The sequence below is a fragment of the Oncorhynchus nerka genome, linkage group LG17, assembly GCF_034236695.1.
Source record: "Oncorhynchus nerka isolate Pitt River linkage group LG17, Oner_Uvic_2.0, whole genome shotgun sequence".
Classification (NCBI taxonomy): Eukaryota; Metazoa; Chordata; class Actinopteri; order Salmoniformes; family Salmonidae; genus Oncorhynchus; species Oncorhynchus nerka.
The window spans coordinates 8,486,500-8,512,465 of NC_088412.1; the positions used below are offsets into that span (position 1 = coordinate 8,486,500).

The following is a 25,966-nucleotide window of genomic DNA, read 5'->3' on the forward strand; positions in this document are numbered from 1 at the left end:
TTTATCTTTCCTACAGGACACATCATAAGTAGAGTATCTGTAGTAAGTAAAGAATAAACAGACAAAACCATACGACAGTTTAAGGTGTCTCTACCTTCTTACCCTTCGTGCCGTTGTCTTGTGCCCAATAATGTAGGTACCGTGTTTTGTGCTGCTATCATGTTGTGTTGCTACCATGTTGTTGTCATGTTCTGCTACCATGTTGTTTTGTTACCATGTTGTTTTGCTACCATGTTGTGCTGCTACCATGTTGTGTTGTTGTCATGTTGTGTTGCTTCCATGTTGTTGTCATGTTGTGTTGCTTCCATGTTGTTGTCATGTTGTGCTGCTACCATGTTGTTGTCATGTTGTGCTGCTACCATGTTGTCATGTTGTGTTGCTACCATGTTGTTGTCATGTTGTGCTGCTACCATGTTGTTGTCATGTTGTGCTGCTACCATGTTGTTGTCATGTTGTGTTGCTACCATGTCATGTTGTGTTGCTACCATGTTGTTGTCATGTTGTGTTGTTGTCATGTTGTGTTGCTACCATGTTGTTGTCATGTTGTGTTGCTACCATGTTGTCATGTTCTGCTACCATGTTGTTGTCATGTTGTGTTGTTACCATGTTGTTGTCATGTTGTGTTGCTACCATGTTGTTGTCATGTTGTGTTGCTACCATGTTATGTTGTGTTGCTACCATGTTGTTGTCATGTTGTGTTGCTACCATGTTGTTATGTTGTGTTGCTACCATGCTAGTTTTTATGTTGTGTTGCTACCATATTGTTGTCATGTTGTGCTGCTACCATGCTGTGTTGTCATGTTGTGTTGCTGACTTGCTATGTTGTCGTCTTAGGTCTCCTATGTAGTGTTGTGTTGTCTCTCTTTATGTAGTGTTGTGGTGTCTCTCTTTATGTAGTGTTGTGTTGTCTCTCTTTATGTAGTGTTGTGTTGTCTCTCTTGTTGTGATGTGTGTTTTGTCCTATATTTTAAATTTGTAATCCCAGGCCCTCGTCCCTGCAGGAGGCCTTTTGCCTTTTGGTAGGCCACTATTAATAAATAAGAATTTGTTCTTAACTGACTTGCCTGGTTAAATACATTTTAAATACATTTTAAATAAAAACATCTTGACATTACCTGACCACAAGACATTGCAATAGAAAAAGAAACCCTGGTACAGTCAGTGACACAGTCACATGTAACTAAGACCAGAGTAACGGTCAACACCACCTCAGTCATATGTAACTACAGACACTAAGACAAGAGTAACGGTCAACACTACAGACACCAAGACCAGAGTAACGGTCAACACCACAGACACTAAGACCAGAGTAACGGTCAACACCACAGACACTAAGACCAGAGTAACGGTCAACACTACAGACACTAAGACCAGAGTAACGGTCAACACCACAGACACTAAGACCAGAGTAACGGTCAACACCACAGACACTAAGACCAGAGTAACGGTCAACACTACAGACACTAAGACCAGAGTAACGGTCAACACCACAGACACTAAGACCAGAGTAACGGTCAACACCACAGACACTAAGACCAGAGTAACGGTCAACACCACAGACACTAAGACCAGAGTAACGGTCAACACCACAGACACTAAGACCAGAGTAACGGTCAACACCACAGACACTAAGACCAGAGTAACGGTCAACACTACAGACACTAAGACCAGAGTAACGGTCAACACCACAGACACTAAGACCAGAGTAACGGTCAACCCCACAGACACTAAGACCAGAGTAACGGTCAACACCACAGACACTAAGACCAGAGTAACGGTCAACACCACAGACACTAAGACCAGAGTAACGGTCAACACTACAGACACTAAGACCAGAGCAACGGTCAACACTACAGACACTAAGACCAGAGTAACGGTCAACACTACAGACACTAAGACCAGAGTAACGGTCAACACCACAGACACTAAGACCAGAGTAACGGTCAACACAATACAAATAGCGTAATAATGTGGAATCTGAATTGAATCGTAAGTGAAGTGAAACGTACCGAATGTATCTGTAGACGAAAGGCAGTGAATGTAAGTCTTGAATAAAGACTGTTATTTAATGTGGTTGTTAGGGGTTACTTCCCTTTTCCACCTATCAGAGTGAACATCTGCATTTTCATTGGTTTCACCTTGAAGCAAAGTTATTTTAAAATTACGACTTTCACTTCTCTTTCAGTCTACATACAACCTGTTAGTAAAGAACTTATTTTCACAAAGGACTAACTAGAGATATCTATATATGTTCATTACTAGCCACCACAAGATTTCCACACAAAGAATGATGCATGTCACCTATCAAGAACGTGTAGGCTATCAGTAGGTGATTCATAAGTTGGTTTTTAACCTCTAAGGATTTTCATCGTGGTTAATTAAAGGCTAAGTTAAAGGAATAAAAATACAAAAATCTCTGAAACTGGAAACACTTATCTCCCTCACTAGCTTTAAGCACCAGCTGTCAGAGCAGCTCACAGATTACTGCACCTGTACATAGCCCACCTATAATTTAGCCAAAACAACTACCTCTTTCCCTACTGTATTTAAATCATTTATTTATTTTGCTCCTTTGCACCCCATTATTTTTATTTCTACTTTGCACATTCTTCCATTGCAAATCTACCATTCCAGTGTTTTACTTGCTATATTGTATTTACTTTGCCACCATGGCCTTTTTTGCCTTTACCTCCCTTCTCACCTCATTTACTCACATCGTATATAGACTTGTTTATACTGTATTATTGACTGCATGTTTGTTTTACTCCATGTGTAACTCTGTGTCGTTGTATGTGTCGAACTGCTTTGCTTTATCTTGGCCAGGTCGCAATTGTAAATGAGAACTTGTTCTCAAACTTGCCTACCTGGTTAAATAAAGGTGAAATAAAAAAAAGAATATACATATACCAGAGCATTGGACTAATAAAAGTATCACGTCACAGAGGATTCTTTAGGCTCTGTAGATGGATGTATCACCTGTCTCTGACGGCCTGCAGGGCGATGCGGGAGTGTTTGGGGCGGAATGACAGGGGGAGGTGGAACTGGTGGTTACCGCTGGGTTCAGTAACCTCCAAACCACCACCGCTCTGGGGATCTGGAGGAAGAAGGGATGGAGGGAGAGATGGAGGATGAGAGGAGAGGGAGGGAGGATGAGAGAATGCAAGCAGACAATGCTGTAAAAAGTGAGAAGAAAAAAAACACTGCCCAAAAAATATAAATAAGATGACAGTAAACACCAAAGAAAAACTGATGTGGTTAATGTGTAGAGGACGATACTACTGGATCGGTGTCCCTAAACATGTGTAGAGGACGATACTACTGGATCGGTGTCCCTAAACATGTGTAGAGGACGATACTACTGGATCAGTGTCCCTAAACATGTGTAGAGGACGATACTACTGGATCAGTGTCCCTAAACATGTGTAGAGGACGATACTACTGGATCGGTGTCCCTAAACATGTGTAGAGGACGATACTACTGGATCGGTGTCCCTAAACATGTGTAGAGGACGATACTACTGGATCGGTGTCCCTAAACATGTGTAGAGGACGATACTACTGGATCGGTGTCCCTAAACATGTGTAGAGGACGATACTACTGGATCGGTGTCCCTAAACATGTGTAGAGGACGATACTACTGGATCGGTGTCCCTAAACATGTGTAGAGGACGATACTACTGGATCGGTGTCCCTAAACATGTGTAGAGAGACGATACTACTGGATCGGTGTCCCTAAACATGTGTAGAGGACGATACTACTGGATCGGTGTCCCTAAACATGTGTAGAGGACGATACTACTGGATCGGTGTCCCTAAACATGTGTAGAGGACGATACTACTGGATCGGTGTCCCTAAACATGTGTAGAGGAAGATACTACTGGATCGGTGTCCCTAAACATGTGTAGAGGACGATACTACTGGATCGGTGTCCCTAAACATGTGTAGAGGACGATACTACTGGATCGGTGTCCCTAAACTGATGTCGGTAAACTGATGTGGTAAATGAGAGGACGATACTACTGGATCGGTGTCCCTAAACTGATGTGGTAAATGTGTAGAGGACGATACTACTGGATCGGTGTCCCTAAACTGATGTGGTTAAATGTGTAGAGGACGATACTACTGGATCGGTGTCCCTAAACTGATGTGGTAAATGTGTAGAGGACGATTCTACTGGATCGGTGTCCCTAAACTGATGTGGTAAATGTGTAGAGGACGATACTACTGGATCGGTGTCCCTAAACTGATGTGGTTAAATGTGTAGAGGACGATACTACTGGATCGGTGTCCCTAAACTGATGTGGTAAATGTGTAGAGGACGATACTACTGGATCGGTGTCCCTAAACATGTGTAGAGGACGATACTACTGGATCGGTGTCCCTAAACATGTGTAGAGGACGATACTACTGGATCGGTGTCCCTAAACTGATGTGGTAAATGTGTAGAGGACGATACTACTGGATCGGTGTCCCTAAACATGTGTAGAGGACGATACTACTGGATCGGTGTCCCTAAACATGTGTAGAGGACGATACTACTGGATCGGTGTCCCTAAACATGTGTAGAGGACGATACTACTGGATCGGTGTCCCTAAACATGTGTAGAGGACGATACTACTGGATCGGTGTCCCTAAACATGTGTAGAGGACGATACTACTGGATCGGTGTCCCTAAACTGATGTGGTAAATGTGTAGAGGACGATACTACTGGATCGGTGTCCCTAAACTGATGTGGTAAATGTGTAGAGGACGATACTACTGGATCGGTGTCCCTAAACATGTGTAGAGGACGATACTACTGGATCGGTGTCCCTAAACATGTGTAGAGGACGATACTACTGGATCGGTGTCCCTAAACATGTGTAGAGGACGATACTACTGGATCGGTGTCCCTAAACATGTGTAGAGGACGATACTACTGGATCGGTGTCCCTAAACATGTGTAGAGGACGATACTACTGGATCGGTGTCCCTAAACATGTGTAGAGGACGATACTACTGGATCGGTGTCCCTAAACTGATGTGGTAAATGTGTAGAGGACGATACTACTGGATCGGTGTCCCTAAACTGATGTGGTAAATGTGTAGAGGACGATACTACTGGATCGGTGTCCCTAAACTGATGTGGTAAATGTGTAGAGGACGATACTACTGGATCGGTGTCCCTAAACATGTGTAGAGGACGATGGATCGGTAAACATGTGTAGAGGACGATACTACTGGATCGGTGTCCCTAAACATGTGTAGAGGACGATACTACTGGATCGGTGTCCCTAAACTGATGTGGTAAATGTGTAGAGGACGATACTACTGGATCGGTGTCCCTAAACATGTGTAGAGGACGATACTACTGGATCGGTGTCCCTAAACTGATGTGGTAAATGTGTAGAGGACGATACTACTGGATCGGTGTCCCTAAACTGATGTGGTAAATGTGTAGAGGACGATACTACTGGATCGGTGTCCCTAAACTGATGTGGTTAAATGTGTAGAGGACGATACTACTGGATCGGTGTCCCTAAACTGATGTGGTAAATGTGTAGAGGACGATACTACTGGATCGGTGTCCCTAAACTGATGTGTGTCCCTAAAATGTGTAGAGGACGATACTACTGGATCGGTGTCCCTAAACTGATGTGGTAAATGTGTAGAGGACGATACTACTGGATCGGTGTCCCTAAACTGATGTGGTAAATGTGGAGGACGATACTACTGGATCGGTGTCCCTAAACATGTGTAGAGGACGATACTACTGGATCGGTGTCCCTAAACATGTGTAGAGGACGATACTACTGGATCGGTGTCCCTAAACATGTGTAGAGGACGATACTACTGGATCGGTGTCCCTAAACATGTGTAGAAATGACGACGATACTACTGGATCGGTGTCCCTAAACTGATGTGGTAAATGTGTAGAGGACGATACTACTGGATCGGTGTCCCTAAACTGATGTGGTAAATGTGTAGAGGATGAAACTGGATCGGTGTCCCTAAACATGTGTAAATGAGGGACGATACTACTGGATCGGTGTCCCTAAACATGTGTAGAGGACGATACTACTGGATCGGTGTCCCTAAACATGTGGTAAATGTGGTAAATGTGTCCCTAAACATGTGTAGAGGACGATACTACTGGATCGGTGTCCCTAAACATGTGTAGAGGACGATACTACTGGATCGGTGTCCCTAAACATGTGTAGAGGACGATGGATCGGTGTCCCTAAACTGATGTGTAAACATGAGGACGATACTACTGGATCGGTGTCCCTAAACATGTGGTAAATGTGTAGAGGACGATACTACTGGATCGGTGTCCCTAAACATGTGTAAATGAGGGACGATACTACTGGATCGGTGTCCCTAAACATGTGTAGAGGACGATACTACTGATCGGTGTCCCTAAACATGTGTAGAGGACGATACTATCGTGGATCGGTGTCCCTAAACATGTGTAAATGTGAGAGGACGATACTACTGGATCGGTGTCCCTAAACATGTGTAGAGGACGATACTACTGGATCGGTGTCCCTAAACATGTGTAGAGAGGACGATACTACTGGATCGGTGTCCCTAAACTGATGTCCCTAAACTGGATGTGTGTAGAGGACGATACTACTGGATCGGTGTCCCTAAACATGTGTAAATGTGTAGAGGACGATACTACTGGATCGGTGTCCCTAAACTGATGTGGTAAATGTGTAGAGGACGATACTACTGGATCGGTGTCCCTAAACATGTGTAGAGGACGATACTACTGGATCGGTGTCCCTAAACATGTGTAGAGGACGATACTACTGGATCGGTGTCCCTAAACTGATGTGGTAAATGTGTAGAGGACGATACTACTGGATCGGTGTCCCTAAACATGTGGATCGGTGTCCCTAAACATGTGGTAAAGGACGATACTACTGGATCGGTGTCCCTAAACATGTGTAAATGAGGACGATACTACTGGATCGGTGTCCCTAAACTGATGTGGTAAATGTGTAGAGGACGATACTACTGGATCGGTGTCCCTAAACATGTGTAGAGGACGATACTACTGGATCGGTGTCCCTAAACATGTGTAGAGGACGATACTACTGGATCGGTGTCCCTAAACATGTGTAGAGGACGATACTACTGGATCGGTGTCCCTAAACTGATGTGGTAAATGAGAGACGATACTACTGGATCGGTGTCCCTAAACATGAGGGTTAAATGTGTAGAGGACGATACTACTGGATCGGTGTCCCTAAACTGATGTGGTTAAATGTGTAGAGGACGATACTACTGGATCGGTGTCCCTAAACATGTGTAGAGGACGATACTACTGGATCGGTGTCCCTAAACATGTGTAGAGGACGATACTACTGGATCGGTGTCCCTAAACATGTGTAGAGGACGATACTACTGGATCGGTGTCCCTAAACATGTGTAGAGGGACGATACTACTGGATCGGTGTCCCTAAACATGTGTAGAGGACGATACTGGATGGTGTCCTAAACATGTGTAGAGGACGATACTACTGGATCGGTGTCCCTAAACATGTGTAGAGGACGATACTACTGGATCGGTGTCCCTAAACTGATGTGGTAAATGAGAGGACGATACTACTGGATCGGTGTCCCTAAACTGATGTGGTAAATGTGAGAGGACGATACTACTGGATCGGTGTCCCTAAACATGTGTAGAGGACGATACTACTGGATCGGTGTCCCTAAACATGTGTATGTGGTGTCCCTAAACTGATGAGAGGACGATACTACTGGATCGGTGTCCCTAAACATGTGTAGAGGACGATACTACTGGATCGGTGTCCCTAAACATGTGTAGAGGACGATACTACTGGATCGGTGTCCCTAAACTGATGTGGTAAATGTGTAGAGGACGATACTACTGGATCGGTGTCCCTAAACTGATGTGGTTAAATGTGTAGAGGACGATACTACTGGATCGGTGTCCCTAAACATGTGTAGAGGACGATACTACTGGATCGGTGTCCCTAAACATGTGTAGAGGACGATACTACTGGATCGGTGTCCCTAAACTGATGTGGTAAATGTGTAGAGGACGATACTACTGGATCGGTGTCCCTAAACATGTGTAGAGGACGATACTACTGGATCGGTGTCCCTAAACATGTGTAGAGGACGATACTACTGGATCGGTGTCCCTAAACTGATGTGGTAAATGTGTAGAGGACGATACTACTGGATCGGTGTCCCTAAACCTAAACTGATGTGTCCCTAAACATGTGTAGAGGACGATACTACTGGATCGGTGTCCCTAAACATGTGTAGAGGACGATACTACTGGATCGGTGTCCCTAAACTGTGTGTAGAGGACGATACTACTGGATCGGTGTCCCTAAACTGATGTGGTAAATGAGAGACGATACTACTGGATCGGTGTCCCTAAACATGTGTAGAGGACGATACTACTGGATCGGTGTCCCTAAACTGATGTGGTAAATGTGAGAGGACGATACTACTGGATCGGTGTCCCTAAACTGATGTGGTAAATGTGTAGAGGACGATACTACTGGATCGGTGTCCCTAAACATGTGTAGAGGACGATGTGGTGTCCCTAAACATGTGTAGAGGACGATACTACTGGATCGGTGTCCCTAAACTGATGTGGTAAATGTGAGAGGACGATACTACTGGATCGGTGTCCCTAAACATGTGTAGAAATGGACGATACTACTGGATCGGTGTCCCTAAACATGTGTAGAGGACGATACTACTGGATCGGTGTCCCTAAACATGAGAGACGATGGTGTCCCTAAACATGTGTAGAGGACGATACTACTGGATCGGTGTCCCTAAACATGTGTAGAGGGACGATACTACTGGATCGGTGTCCCTAAACTGATGTGGTAAATGTGTAGAGGACGATACTACTGGATCGGTGTCCCTAAACATGTGTAGAGGACGATACTACTGAGGTGACCCTAAACATGTGTAGAGGACGATACTACTGGATCGGTGTCCCTAAACATGTGTAGAGGACGATACTACTGGATCGGTGTCCCTAAACATGTGTAGAGGACGATGTCGGTGTCCCTAAACATGTGTAGAGGACGATACTACTGGATCGGTGTCCCTAAACATGTGGTAAATGAGAGGACGATACTACTGGATCGGTGTCCCTAAACATGTGTAGAGGACGATACTACTGGATCGGTGTCCCTAAACATGTGTAGAGAGATACTACTGGATCGGTGTCCCTAAACTGATAAACTGATGTGTAGAGGACGATACTACTGGATCGGTGTCCCTAAACATGTGTAGAGGACGATACTACTGGATCGGTGTCCCTAAACATGTGTAGAGGGACGATACTACTGGATCGTGTCCCTAAACATGTGTAGAGGACGATACTACTGGATCGGTGTCCCTAAACTGATGTAAAAATGTGTAGAGGACGATACTACTGGATCGGTGTCCCTAAACATGTGTAGAGGACGATACTACTGGATCGGTGTCCCTAAACATGTGTAGAGGACGATACTACTGGATCGGTGTCCCTAAACTGATGTGTAGAGGACGATACTACTGGATCGGTGTCCCTAAACTGATGTGGTAAATGTGTAGAGGACGATACTACTGGATCGGTGTCCCTAAACATGTGGTAAATGAGGACGATACTACTGGATCGGTGTCCCTAAACATGTGTAGAGGACGATACTACTGGATCGGTGTCCCTAAACTGATGTGGTAAATGTGTAGAGGACGATACTACTGGATCGGTGTCCCTAAACATGTGTAGAGGACGATACTACTGGATCGGTGTCCCTAAACATGTGTAGAGGACGATACTACTGGATCGGTGTCCCTAAACATGTGTAGAGGACGATACTACTGGATCGGTGTCCCTAAACTGATGTGGTAAATGTGTAGAGGACGATACTACTGGATCGGTGTCCCTAAACTGATGTGGTAAATGTGTAGAGGACGATACTACTGGATCGGTGTCCCTAAACTGATGTGGTAAATGTGTAGAGGACGATACTACTGGATCGGTGTCCCTAAACATGTGGTAAATGAGAGGACGATACTACTGGATCGGTGTCCCTAAACATGTGTAGAGGACGATACTACTGGATCGGTGTCCCTAAACATGTGTAGAGGACGATACTACTGGATCGGTGTCCCTAAACTGATGTGTCCCTAAACATGTGTAGAGGACGATACTACTGGATCGGTGTCCCTAAACATGTGTAAATGTGTAGGGACGATACTACTGGATCGGTGTCCCTAAACATGTGTAGAGGACGATACTACTGGATCGGTGTCCCTAAACTGATGTGGTAAATGAGAGGACGATACTACTGGATCGGTGTCCCTAAACTGATGTGGTAAATGAGAGACGATACTACTGGATCGGTGTCCCTAAACATGTGTAGAGGACGATACTACTGATCGGTGTCCCTAAACATGTGTAGAGGACGATACTACTGGATCGGTGTCCCTAAACATGTGTAGAGGACGATACTACTGGATCGGTGTCCCTAAACTGATGTGTAAATGAGAGGACGATACTACTGGATCGGTGTCCCTAAACATGTGTAGAGGACGATACTACTGGATCGGTGTCCCTAAACATGTGTAGAGGACGATACTACTGGATCGGTGTCCCTAAACTGATGTGGTAAATGTGTAGACGACGATACTACTGGATCGGTGTCCCTAAACATGTGTAAATGAGAGGACGATACTACTGGATCGGTGTCCCTAAACTGATGTGGTTAAATGTGTAGAGGACGATACTACTGGATCGGTGTCCCTAAACTGTGTATGTGGTAAATGTGTAGAGGACGATACTACTGGATCGGTGTCCCTAAACATGTGTAGAGGACGATACTACTGGATCGGTGTCCCTAAACATGTGTAGAGGACGATACTACTGGATCGGTGTCCCTAAACTGATGTGGTAAATGAGAGGACGATACTACTGGATCGGTGTCCCTAAACTGATGTGTTAAATGAGAGGACGATACTACTGATCGGTGTCCCTAAACATGTGTAGAGGACGATACTACTGGATCGGTGTCCCTAAACATGTGTAGAGGACGATACTACTGGATCGGTGTCCCTAAACTGATGTGTAGAGGACGATACTACTGGATCGGTGTCCCTAAACATGTGTAGAGAGGACGATACTACTGGATCGGTGTCCCTAAACATGTGTAGAGGACGATACTACTGGATCGGTGTCCCTAAACTGATGTGGTAAATGTGTAGAGGACGATACTACTGGATCGGTGTCCCTAAACATGTGGTAAATGAGGGACGATGTCGGTGTCCCTAAACATGTGTAGAGGACGATACTACTGGATCGGTGTCCCTAAACATGTGTAGAGGACGATACTACTGGATCGGTGTCCCTAAACTGATGTGTAGAGGACGAAACTGGATCGGTGTCCCTAAACATGTGTAGAGGACGATACTACTGGATCGGTGTCCCTAAACATGTGTAGAGGACGATGTGGTGTAAATGTGTAGAGGACGATACTACTGATCGGTGTCCCTAAACGATACTGGATGTGTCCCTAAACATGAGGACGATACTACTGGATCGGTGTCCCTAAACTGATGTGGTAAATGAGAGGACGATACTACTGGATCGTGTCCCTAAACATGTGTAGAGGACGATACTACTGGATCGGTGTCCCTAAACATGTGTGTGTAGAGGACGATACTACTGGATCGGTGTCCCTAAACATGTGTAGAGGACGATACTACTGGATCGGTGTCCCTAAACATGTGTAGAGGACGATACTACTGGATCGGTGTCCCTAAACATGTGTAGAGGACGATACTACTGGATCGGTGTCCCTAAACATGTGTAGAGGACGATACTACTGGATCGGTGTCCCTAAACATGTGTAGAGGACGATACTACTGGATCGGTGTCCCTAAACTGATGTGGTAAATGTGTAGAGGATGATACTACTGGATCGGTGTCCCTAAACATGTGTAGAGGACGATACTACTGGATCGGTGTCCCTAAACTGATGTGGTAAATGTGTAGAGGACGATACTACTGGATCGGTGTCCCTAAACTGATGTGGTAAATGTGTAGAGGACGATACTACTGGATCGGTGTCCCTAAACATGTGTAGAGGACGATACTACTGGATCGGTGTCCCTAAACATGTGTAGAGGACGATAGTACTGGATCGGTGTCCCTAAACTGATGTGTAGAGGACGATACTACTGGATCGGTGTCCCTAAACTGATGTGGTAAATGTGTAGAGGACGATACTACTGGATCGGTGTCCCTAAACTGATGTGGTTAAATGTGTAGAGGACGATACTACTGGATCGGTGTCCCTAAACATGTGTAGAGGACGATACTACTGGATCGGTGTCCCTAAACTGATGTGGTAAATGTGTAGAGGACGATACTACTGGATCGGTGTCCCTAAACTGATGTGGTAAATGAGGGACGATACTACTGGATCGTGTCCCTAAACATGTGTAGAGGACGATACTACTGGATCGGTGTCCCTAAACATGTGTAGAGGACGATACTACTGGATCGGTGTCCCTAAACTGATGTGGTAAATGTGTAGAGGACGACACTACTGGATCGGTGTCCCTAAACTGATGTGGTTAAATGTGCAGAGGACGATACTACTGGATCGGTGTCCCTAAACATGTGTAGAGGACGATACTACTGGATCGGTGTCCCTAAACATGTGTAGAGGACGATACTACTGGATCGGTGTCCCTAAACTGATGTGGTAAATGTGTAGAGGACGATACTACTGGATCGGTGTCCCTAAACTGATGTGGTAAATGTGACGATACTACTGGATCGGTGTCCCTAAACTGATGTGGTAAATGTGTAGAGGACGATACTACTGGATCGGTGTCCCTAAACTGATGTGTAAATGTGTAGAGGACGATACTACTGGATCGGTGTCCCTAAACATGTGTAGAGGACGATACTACTGGATCGGTGTCCCTAAACATGTGGTAGAGAGACGATACTACTGGATCGGTGTCCCTAAACATGTGTAGAGGACGATACTACTGGATCGGTGTCCCTAAACTGATGTGTAGAGGACGATACTACTGGATCGGTGTCCCTAAACATGTGGTAGAGGAGATACTACTGGATCGGTGTCCCTAAACATGTGTAGAGGACGATACTGGATCGGTGTCCCTAAACTGATGTGTAAATGTAGAGGACGATGGATCGGTGTCCCTAAACATGTGTAGAGACGATACTACTGGATCGGTGTCCCTAAACATGTGTAGAGGACGATACTACTGGATCGGTGTCCCTAAACTGATGTGGTAAATGTGTAGAGGACGATACTACTGGATCGGTGTCCCTAAACATGTGTAGAGGACGATACTACTGGATCGGTGTCCCTAAACATGTGTAGAGGACGATACTACTGGATCGGTGTCCCTAAACATGTGTAGAGGACGATACTACTGGATCGGTGTCCCTAAACATGTGTAGAGGACGATACTACTGGATCGGTGTCCCTAAACATGTGGTTAAATGTGTAGAGGACGATACTACTGGATCGGTGTCCCTAAACATGTGTAGAGGACGATACTACTGGATCGGTGTCCCTAAACATGTGTAGAGGACGATACTACTGGATCGGTGTCCCTAAACTGATGTGGTAAATGTGTAGAGGACGATACTACTGGATCGGTGTCCCTAAACATGTGTAGAGGACGATACTACTGGATCGGTGTCCCTAAACATGTGGTAGAGGGGCGATACTACTGGATCGGTGTCCCTAAACTGATGTGGTAAATGTGTAGAGGACGATACTACTGGATCGGTGTCCCTAAACTGATGTGTAGAGGACGATACTACTGGATCGGTGTCCCTAAACTGATGTGGTAAATGTGTAGAGGACGATACTACTGGATCGGTGTCCCTAAACTGATGTGGTAAATGTGTAGAGGACGATACTACTGGATCGGTGTCCCTAAACATGTGTAGAGGACGATACTACTGGATCGGTGTCCCTAAACATGTGTAGAGAGGACGATACTACTGGATCGGTGTCCCTAAACATGTGTAGAGAGACGATACTACTGGATCGGTGTCCCTAAACATGTGTAGAGGACGATACTACTGGATCGGTGTCCCTAAACATGTGTAGAGGACGATACTACTGGATCGGTGTCCCTAAACTAAACATGTGTAGAGGACGATACTACTGGATCGGTGTCCCTAAACTGATGTGGTAAATGTGTAGAGGACGATACTACTGGATCGGTGTCCCTAAACATGTGTAGAGGACGATACTACTGGATCGGTGTCCCTAAACATGTGTAGAGGACGACGATACTGGATCGGTGTCCCTAAACTGATGTGGTTAAATGTGTCCCTAAACATGAGGACGATACTACTGGATCGGTGTCCCTAAACATGTGTAGAGGACGATGGATCGGTGTCCCTAAACATGTGTAGAGGACGATACTACTGGATCGGTGTCCCTAAACATGTGGTAAATGAGAGGACGATACTACTGGATCGGTGTCCCTAAACATGTGTAAATGAGGACGATACTACTGGATCGGTGTCCCTAAACATGTGGTAGAGAGGACGATACTACTGGATCGGTGTCCCTAAACATGTGTAGAGGACGATACTACTGGATCGGTGTCCCTAAACTGATGTGTAAATGAGGACGATACTACTGGATCGGTGTCCCTAAACTGATGTGGTAAATGTGTAGAGACGATACTACTGGATCGGTGTCCCTAAACATGTGTAGAGGACGATACTACTGGATCGGTGTCCCTAAACATGTGTAGAGGACGATACTACTGGATCGGTGTCCCTAAACTGATGTGTAGAGGACGATACTACTGGATCGGTGTCCCTAAACTGATGAAATGTGTAGAGGACGATACTACTGGATCGGTGTCCCTAAACTGATGTGGTTAAATGAGAGACGATACTACTGGATCGGTGTCCCTAAACATGTGTAGAGGACGATACTACTGGATCGGTGTCCCTAAACTGATGTGGTAAATGTGTAGAGGACGATACTACTGGATCGGTGTCCCTAAACTGATGTGGTAAATGTGTAGAGGACGATACTACTGGATCGTGTCCCTAAACATGTGTAGAGGACGATACTACTGGATCGGTGTCCCTAAACATGTGTAAATGTGTAGAGGACGATACTACTGGATCGGTGTCCCTAAACTGATGTGGTAAATGTGTAGAGGACGATACTACTGGATCGGTGTCCCTAAACTAAACATGTGTAGAGGACGATACTACTGGATCGGTGTCCCTAAACATGTGTAGAGGACGATACTACTGGATCGGTGTCCCTAAACATGTGTAGAGGACGATACTACTGGATCGGTGTCCCTAAACTGATGTGGTAAATGTGTAGAGGACGATACTACTGGATCGGTGTCCCTAAACTGATGTGGTAAATGTGTAGAGGACGATATACTACTGGATCGGTGTCCCTAAACATGTGGTTAGAGGACGATACTACTGGATCGGTGTCCCTAAACTGATGTGGTAAATGTGTAGAGGACGATACTACTGGATCGGTGTCCCTAAACTGATGTGGTAAACATGTGTAGAGGACGATACTACTGGATCGGTGTCCCTAAACATGTGTAGAGGACGATACTACTGGATCGGTGTCCCTAAACATGTGTAGAGGACGATACGATAAACATGTGTAGAGGACTGGATCGGTGTCCCTAAACATGTGTAGAGGACGATACTACTGGATCGGTGTCCCTAAACTGATGTGGTAAATGTGTAGAGGACGATACTACTGGATCGGTGTCCCTAAACATGTGTAGAGGACGATACTACTGGATCGGTGTCCCTAAACATGTGTAGAGGACGATACTACTGGATCGGTGTCCCTAAACTGATGTGGTAAATGTGTAGAGGACGATACTACTGGATCGGTGTCCCTAAACATGTGTAGAGGACATGTGGTGTCCCTAAACATGTGTAGAGGACGATACTACTGGATCGGTGTCCCTAAACTGATGTGGTTAAATGTGTAGAGGACGATACTACTGGATCGGTGTCCCTAAACATGTGTAGAGGACGATACTACTGGATCGGTGTCCCTAAACATGTGTAGAGGACGATACTACTGGATCGGTGTCCCTAAACATGTGTAGAGGACGATACTACTGGATCGGTGTCCCTAAACATGTGTGTAGAGGACGATACTAAAAACATGTGTAGAGGACGATACTACTGGATCGGTGTCCCTAAACTGATGTAAATGTGTAGAGGACGATACTACTGGATCGGTGTCCCTAAACATGTGTAGAGGACGATACTACTGGATCGGTGTCCCTAAACTGATGTGGTAAATGTGTAGAGGACGATACTACTGGATCGGTGTCCCTAAACATGTGTAGAGGACGATGGATCGGTGTCCTAAACATGTGTAGAGACGATACTACTGGATCGGTGTCCCTAAACTGATGTGGTAAATGTGTAGAGGACGATACTACTGGATCGGTGTCCCTAAACATGTGGTAAATGAGGGACGATACTACTGGATCGGTGTCCCTAAACATGTGTAGAGGACGATACTACTGGATCGGTGTCCCTAAACTGATGTGTAGAGGGACGATACTACTGGATCGGTGTCCCTAAACTGATGTGTAGAGGACGATGGATCGGTGACCCTAAACATGTGTAGAGGACGATACTACTGGATCGGTGTCCCTAAACATGTGTATGGATCGGTGTCCCTAAACATGTGTAGAGGACGATACTACTGGATCGGTGTCCCTAAACATGTGTAGAGGACGATACTACTGGATCGGTGTCCCTAAAAACTGATGTGGTATGTGTAGAGGACGATACTACTGGATCGGTGTCCCTAAACATGTGTAGAGGACGATACTACTGGATCGGTGTCCCTAAACTGATGTGGTAAATGTGTAGAGGACGATACTACTGGATCGGTGTCCCTAAACTGATGTGGTAAATGTGTAGGACGATACTACTGGATCGGTGTCCCTAAACATGTGTAGAGGACGATACTACTGGATCGGTGTCCCTAAACATGTGTAAATGAGGGACGATACTACTGGATCGGTGTCCCTAAACTGATGTGTAGAGGACGATACTACTGGATCGGTGTCCCTAAACTGATGTGGTAAATGTGTAGAGGACGATACTACTGGATCGGTGTCCCTAAACATGTGTAAATGTGTAGACGATACTACTGGATCGGTGTCCCTAAACTGATGTGGTAAATGTGCAGAGGACGATACTACTGGATCGTGTCCCTAAACTGATGTGGTAAATGTGTAGAGGGACGATACTACTGGATCGGTGTCCCTAAACATGTGTAGAGGACGATACTACTGGATCGGTGTCCCTAAACATGTGTAGAGGACGATACTACTGGATCGGTGTCCCTAAACTGATGTGGTAAATGTAGAGGACGATACTACTGGATCGGTGTCCCTAAACTGATGTGGTAAATGTGCAGGACGATACTACTGGATCGGTGTCCCTAAACATGTGTATGTCGGTAAACATGTGTAGAGGACGATACTACTGGATCGGTGTCCCTAAACTGATGTGGTAAATGTGTAGAGGACGATACTACTGGATCGGTGTCCCTAAACTGATGTGGTAAATGTGTAGAGGACGATACTACTGGATCGGTGTCCCTAAACTGATGTGGTAAATGTGTAGAGGACGATACTACTGGATCGGTGTCCCTAAACTGATGTGGTAAATGTGTAGAGGACGATACTACTGGATCGGTGTCCCTAAACATGTGTAGAGGACGATACTACTGGATCGGTGTCCCTAAACATGTGTAGAGGACGATACTACTGGATCGGTGTCCCTAAACATGTGTAGAGGACGATACTACTGGATCGGTGTCCCTAAACATGTGTAGAGGACGATACTACTGGATCGGTGTCCCTAAACATGTGTAGAGGACGATACTACTGGATCGGTGTCCCTAAACATGTGTAGAGGACGATACTACTGGATCGGTGTCCCTAAACTGATGTGGTAAATGTGTAGAGGACGATACTACTGGATCGGTGTCCCTAAACATGTGTAGAGGACGATACTACTGGATCGGTGTCCCTAAACATGTGTAGAGGACGATACTACTGGATCGGTGTCCCTAAACTGATGTGTAGAGGACGATACTACTGGATCGGTGTCCCTAAACATGTGTAGAGGACGATACTACTGGATCGGTGTCCCTAAACATGTGTAGAGGACGATACTACTGGATCGGTGTCCCTAAACATGTGTACTGGATCGGTGTCCCTAAACATGTGTAGAGGACGATACTACTGGATCGGTGACCCTAAACATGTGTAGAGGACGATACTACTGGATCGGTGTCCCTAAACTGATGTGGTAAATGTGTAGAGGATGATACTACTGGATCGGTGTCCCTAAACATGTGTAGAGGACGATACTACTGGATCGGTGTCCCTAAACTGATGTGGTAAATGTGTAGAGGACGATACTACTGGATCGGTGTCCCTAAACTGATGTGGTAAATGTGTAGAGGACGATACTACTGGATCGGTGTCCCTAAACATGTGTAGAGGACGATACTACTGGATCGGTGTCCCTAAACATGTGTAGAGGACGATAGTACTGGATCGGTGTCCCTAAACTGATGTGTAGAGGACGATACTACTGGATCGGTGTCCCTAAACTGATGTGGTAAATGTGTAGAGGACGATACTACTGGATCGGTGTCCCTAAACTGATGTGGTTAAATGTGTAGAGGACGATACTACTGGATCGGTGTCCCTAAACATGTGTAGAGGACGATACTACTGGATCGGTGTCCCTAAACTGATGTGGTAAATGTGTAGAGGACGATACTACTGGATCGGTGTCCCTAAACTGATGTGGTTAAATGTGTAGAGGACGATACTACTGGATCAGTGTCCCTAAACATGTGTAGAGGACGATACTACTGGATCGGTGTCCCTAAACATGTGTAGAGGACGATACTACTGGATCGGTGTCCCTAAACTGATGTGGTAAATGTGTAGAGGACGATACTACTGGATCGGTGTCCCTAAACTGATGTGGTAAATGTGTAGAGGACGATACTACTGGATCGGTGTCCCTAAACATGTGTAGAGGACGATACTACTGGATCGGTGTCCCTAAACATGTGGTAAATGTGTAGAGGACGATACTACTGATCGGTGTCCCTAAACTGATGTGGTAAATGTGTAGAGGACGATACTACTGGATCGGTGTCCCTAAACATGTGTAGAGGGACGATACTACTGGATCGGTGTCCCTAAACATGTGTAGAGGACGATACTACTGGATCGGTGTCCCTAAACTGATGTGGTAAATGTGTAGAGGACGATACTACTGGATCGGTGTCCCTAAACTGATGTGTAAATGTGTAGAGGGCGATACTACTGGATCGGTGTCCTAAACATGTGTAGAGGGACGATACTACTGGATCGGTGTCCCTAAACTGATGTGTAGAGGACGATACTACTGGATCGGTGTCCCTAAACTGATGTGGTAAATGTGTAGAGGACGATACTACTGGATCGGTGTCCCTAAACTGATGTGGTTAAATGTGTAGAGGACGATACTACTGGATCAGTGTCCCTAAACATGTGTAGAGGACGATACTACTGGATCGGTGTCCCTAAACTGATGTGGTAAATGTGTAGAGGACGATACTACTGGATCGGTGTCCCTAAACTGATGTGGTAAATGTGTAGAGGACGATACTACTGGATCGGTGTCCCTAAACATGTGTAGAGGACGATACTACTGGATCGGTGTCCCTAAACTGATGTGGTAAATGTGTAGAGGACGATACTACTGGATCGGTGTCCCTAAACATGATGAGGTAAATGTGTAGAGGATGATACTACTGGATCGGTGTCCCTAAACATGTGTAGAGGACGATACTACTGGATCGGTGTCCCTAAACATGTGTAGAGGACGATACTACTGGATCGGTGTCCCTAAACATGTGTAGAGGACGATACTACTGGATCGGTGACCCTAAACATGTGTAGAGGACGATACTACTGGATCGGTGTCCCTAAACTGATGTGGTAAATGTGTAGAGGATGATACTACTGGATCGGTGTCCCTAAACATGTGTAGAGGACGATACTACTGGATCGGTGTCCCTAAACTGATGTGGTAAATGTGTAGAGGACGATACTACTGGATCGGTGTCCCTAAACTGATGTGGTAAATGTGTAGAGGACGATACTACTGGATCGGTGTCCCTAAACATGTGTAGAGGACGATACTACTGGATCGGTGTCCCTAAACATGTGTAGAGGACGATAGTACTGGATCGGTGTCCCTAAACTGATGTGTAGAGGACGATACTACTGGATCGGTGTCCCTAAACTGATGTGGTAAATGTGTAGAGGACGATACTACTGGATCGGTGTCCCTAAACATGTGTAGAGGACGATACTACTGGATCGGTGTCCCTAAACATGTGTAGAGGACGATACTACTGGATCGGTGTCCCTAAACATGTGTAGAGGACGATACTACTGGATCGGTGTCCCTAAACATGTGTAGAGGACGATACTACTGGATCGGTGTCCCTAAACTGATGTGGTTAAATGTGTAGAGGACGATACTACTGGATCGGTGTCCCTAAACATGTGTAGAGGACGATACTACTGGATCGGTGTCCCTAAACTGATGTGGTAAATGTGTAGAGGACGATACTACTGGATCGGTGTCCCTAAACTGATGTGGTTAAATGTGTAGAGGACGATACTACTGGATCGGTGTCCCTAAACTGATGTGGTAAATGTGTAGAGGACGATACTACTGGATCGGTGTCCCTAAACTGATGTGGTAAATGTGGAGAGGACGATACTACTGGATCGGTGTCCCTAAACTGATGTGGTAAATGTGTAGAGGATGATACTACTGGATCGGTGTCCCTAAACATGTGTAGAGGACGATACTACTGGATCGGTGTCCCTAAACTGATGTGGTAAATGTGTAGAGGACGATACTACTGGATCGGTGTCCCTAAACTGATGTGGTAAATGTGTAGAGGATGATACTACTGGATCGGTGTCCCTAAACTGATGTGGTAAATGTGTAGAGGATGATACTACTGGATCGGTGTCCCTAAACATGTGTAGAGGACGATACTACTGGATCGGTGTCCCTAAACTGATGTGGTAAATGTGTAGAGGACGATACTACTGGATCGGTGTCCCTAAACTGATGTGGTAAATGTGTAGAGGACGATACTACTGGATCGGTGTCCCTAAACATGTGTAGAGGACGATACTACTGGATCGGTGTCCCTAAACATGTGTAGAGGACGACACTACTGGATCGGTGTCCCTAAACATGTGTAGAGGACGATACTACTGGATCGGTGTCCCTAAACTGATGTGGTTAAATGTGTAGAGGACGATACTACTGGATCGGTGTCCCTAAACTGATGTGGTAAATGTGTAGAGGACGATACTACTGGATCGGTGTCCCTAAACATGTGTAGAGGACGATACAACTGGATCGGTGTCCCTAAACATGTGTAGAGGACGATACTACTGGATCGGTGTCCCTAAACTGATGTGTAGAGGACGATACTACTGGATCGGTGTCCCTAAACTGATGTGTAGAGGACGATACTACTGGATCGGTGTCCCTAAACTGATGTGGTAAATGTGTAGAGGACGATACTACTGGATCGGTGTCCCTAAACTGATGTGGTTAAATGTGTAGAGGACGATACTACTGGATCAGTGTCCCTAAACATGTGTAGAGGACGATACTACTGGATCGGTGTCCCTAAACTGATGTGGTAAATGTGTAGAGGACGATACTACTGGATCGGTGTCCCTAAACTGATGTGGTAAATGTGTAGAGGACGATACTACTGGATCGGTGTCCCTAAACATGTGTAGAGGACGATACTACTGGATCGGTGTCCCTAAACTGATGTGGTAAATGTGTAGAGGACGATACTACTGGATCGGTGTCCCTAAAGTGATGTGGTAAATGTGTAGAGGATGATACTACTGGATCGGTGTCCCTAAACACGTGTAGAGGACGATACTACTGGATCGGTGTCCCTAAACATGTGTAGAGGACGATACTACTGGATCGGTGTCCCTAAACATGTGTAGAGGACGATACTACTGGATCGGTGACCCTAAACATGTGTAGAGGACGATACTACTGGATCGGTGTCCCTAAACTGATGTGGTAAATGTGTAGAGGACGATACTACTGGATCGGTGTCCCTAAACATGTGTAGAGGACGATACTACTGGATCGGTGTCCCTAAACATGTGTAGAGGACGATAGTACTGGATCGGTGTCCCTAAACTGATGTGTAGAGGACGATACTACTGGATCGGTGTCCCTAAACTGATGTGGTAAATGTGTAGAGGACGATACTACTGGATCGGTGTCCCTAAACATGTGTAGAGGACGATACTACTGGATCGGTGTCCCTAAACATGTGTAGAGGACGATACTACTGGATCGGTGTCCCTAAACATGTGTAGAGGACGATACTACTGGATCGGTGTCCCTAAACATGTGTAGAGGACGATACTACTGGATCGGTGTCCCTAAACTGATGTGGTTAAATGTGTAGAGGACGATACTACTGGATCGGTGTCCCTAAACATGTGTAGAGGACGATACAACTGGATCGGTGTCCCTAAACATGTGTAGAGGACGATACTACTGGATCGGTGTCCCTAAACTGATGTGTAGAGGACGATACTACTGGATCGGTGTCCCTAAACTGATGTGTAGAGGACGATACTACTGGATCGGTGTCCCTAAACTGATGTGGTAAATGTGTAGAGGACGATACTACTGGATCGGTGTCCCTAAACTGATGTGGTAAATGTGTAGAGGACGATACTACTGGATCGGTGTCCCTAAACCCCAAACTCGATCATGTGACTAGAATGACGTTGTAAACAACAGCCAACTTTCTGGGAAAGATTTCTATGGACAGAAAGCTTAAATTATTATAAATCTAACTGCCGGTGTTCTATTTACAGTAGCTATTACAGTAAGAAATAATACCATGCTATTGTTTGAGGATAATGCACATCAACAAAACACTTATATCACAGCAACTGGTTTGATATATTCACCTCTGAAGGTAAATAATGTACTTTACATTCAGTCATCTTGCTCTGATTTGTCATCCGGAGATAAAATATAGCTTAGTTGTGTTTGATTAAAATTCATTTTTACATTCAAAATGGTCGGAACTGGGTTCTACAGTTTGAATTTGTTTTTTTTATTATATTTTGCCAGAACTAAATGGTGTTATATTCTTCCTACCATAGGCTTATATCTGCTACATTGAGCCTCTCCAACAGCACCATGGAGAGAGGCATGCTGGGAATGGACAAGCAACATATTTAACACCCCTGCCTTTGACAAAGTGGACACTGCTTATCACATGGCAGCACCACTCACCTCGCCCATCATCCCACGAGTTGAAAACATTTGTCATAGTTTTTTGTGACGTTGGAGGCATTTGTATCTTTTACCAGATCTATTGTGTTATATTCTCCTACGTTAATTACACATTTCCACAAACTTCAAAGTGATTCCTTTCAAATAGTATCAAGAATACGCATCTCCTTGCTTCAGTTTTCTGAGCTACCGGAAGTTAGATTTGGGTATGTCATTTTCATCTGACATTGAAAAAAAAGGGTCTGATCCGTAATGCTATTAAGAGGTTTATTATACAGTAGTTTCATTCACATTTGACTTCCCCATACAAAATGAAATCGCGCCACCGTAATGCTACAAAACACTGTTATCTCCCTCCCCCAGTTTGGTTAGAGAACGTCCTCCTGGTATTGGTGGGTTATTAAACAGAACCTATGACCAGTCTCTTACCATGCTCCGCCCCCTGCTGCTCCTCCTCCTCCTGAACAAAGCTAAACTCCTTCAGCCGCTCCTCCTCAAGCATCGATTGGCTGACCAGGGAGCTGGTCTCCTCGTCTGATTGGCTGCCTCGCCGGCTAATGACACGGTAGATGCCACAGTCCAGGACGTTGAAGCTCTCCTGAATAAAGAATAGATTGAGGGTACCAACAAAGACTTCATTACACATTCATAAGGAGGACATAAAGGCTTATGTTCTGTACTGCTTGTTATGTATGCATGCTTTAATAGTTCAGAACTACTGGGTCCTGATAGGGACAAATAGGACCTGCATGTTTTTATTTTTTATTTTATCTTTATTTTACTAGGCAAGTCAGTTAAGAACAAATTCTTATTTTCAATGACGGCCTAGGAACAGTGGGTTAACTGCCTGTTCAGGGGCAGAACGACAGATTTGTACCTTGTCAGCTCGGGGATTTGAACTTGCAACCTTTCGGTTACTAGTCCAACTCTCTAACCACTAGGCTACCCTGCCGTGTTGTGTATGGGTTATAAAAGTGTCTTTATGTAGACACTATACAAATTAAGATACACTGAACATATTGTAAATCGTGAGATACCAATATAACATCTCTTCAACTACCTTTAATAGTTCAGAACTACTGGGTCCTGATAGGGACAAACAGGACCTCCAGGCAGACTCACATGAGAGGAGATGCTGCTCCTGCGACTGCTGGAGGCGGAGTCTAGAGGCTCCAGCTTGGCGACCACTTCCTCCAGCTGGCCAATCAGATCCAGGTGGGTGGTCACACTGAGCTGTGACCTCAGGTGATCCAGTCGGTCGATGGGAATCGACTTCCTGGCCTGGGAACGGTAAACAGATGAGCACGGAGGATATTCAAATCATTCCCTAAGTTCTAGAGCTCAGCTGAATCTGGTAATGAATGGTGTGGCTGTTGAACAAGTTGAGGAGACTCAATTACTTGGTGTTACCTTAGATTGTAAACTGTCATGGTCAAAACATATAGATTCAATGGTTGTAAAGATGGGGAGAGGTTTGTCTGTAGTAAAGAGATGGGGAGAGGTCTGTCTGTAGTAAAGAGATGGGGAGAGGTCTGTCTGTAGTAAAGAGATGGGGAGAGGTCTGTCCGTAGTAAAGAGATGGGGAGAGGTCTGTCTGTAGTAAAGAGATGGGGAGAGGTCTGTCTGTAGTAAAGAGATGGGGAGAGGTCTGTCTGTAGTAAAGAGATGGGGAGAGGTCTGTCTGTAGTAAAGAGATGGGGAGAGGTCTGTCCGTAGTAAAGAGATGGGGAGAGGTCTGTCTGTAGTAAAGAGATGGGGAGAGGTCTGTCTGTAGTAAAGAGATGGGGAGAGGTCTGTCCGTAGTAAAGAGATGGGGAGAGGTCTGTCCGTAGTAAAGAGATGGGGAGAGGTCTGTCCGTAGTAAAGAGATGGGGAGAGGTCTGTCCGTAGTAAAGAGATGGGGAGAGGTCTGTCCGTAGTAAAGAGATGGGGAGAGGTCTGTCCGTAGTAAAGAGATGCTCTGCTTTTTTGACACCACACTCCACAAAGCAAGTTCTGCCAGCTCTAGTTTTATCTTAATTATTGTCCAGTCTTGTGGTCAAGTCCTGCAGGCTCTAGTTTTATCTTCTCTTGATTATTGTCCAGTCATGTGGTCAAGTCCTGCAGGCTCTAGTTTTATCTTCTCTTGATTATTGTCCAGTCATATGGTCAAGTCCTGCAGGCTCTAGTTTTATCTTCTCTTGATTATTGTCCAGTCATGTGGTCAAGTCCTGCAGGCTCTAGTTTTATCTTCTCTTGATTATTGTCCAGTCATGTGGTCCAGTACTGCAAAGAAAGACCTAGTTAAGCTGCAGCCCAGAACAGAGCGGCACGTCTTGCTCTTCATTGTAATCAGAGGGCTGATATTAATACTATTCATGCCAGTCTCTCTTCGCTAAGAGTTGAGGGGAGACTGACTTTGTCACTTCTTGTTTTTATAAGAAACAATGTGTTGGACATCCCAAATGGTTTGCATAGTCAACTTACACACAGCACTGACACACACACCTACTCCACCAGACATGCCACCAGAG

General features: G+C 45.2%; 1 protein-coding gene across 2 annotated transcripts in view; it reads right to left on the minus strand.

The window, feature by feature from the left end:
- Positions 1–25,966, minus strand: part of hps5 (HPS5 biogenesis of lysosomal organelles complex 2 subunit 2) — a 61,243-nt gene that overhangs the window by 16,286 nt on the left and 18,991 nt on the right. For both annotated transcript variants that reach the window (XM_065002923.1, XM_065002924.1), the window contains exons 10-12: positions 24,576–24,734; positions 23,883–24,051; positions 2,977–3,094 (exon numbers count right to left, since the gene is read on the minus strand). In XM_065002923.1, coding sequence (XP_064858995.1) covers positions 2,977–3,094; positions 23,883–24,051; positions 24,576–24,734 — 446 coding nt within the window. The remainder of the gene's footprint in view (positions 1–2,976; positions 3,095–23,882; positions 24,052–24,575; positions 24,735–25,966) is intronic.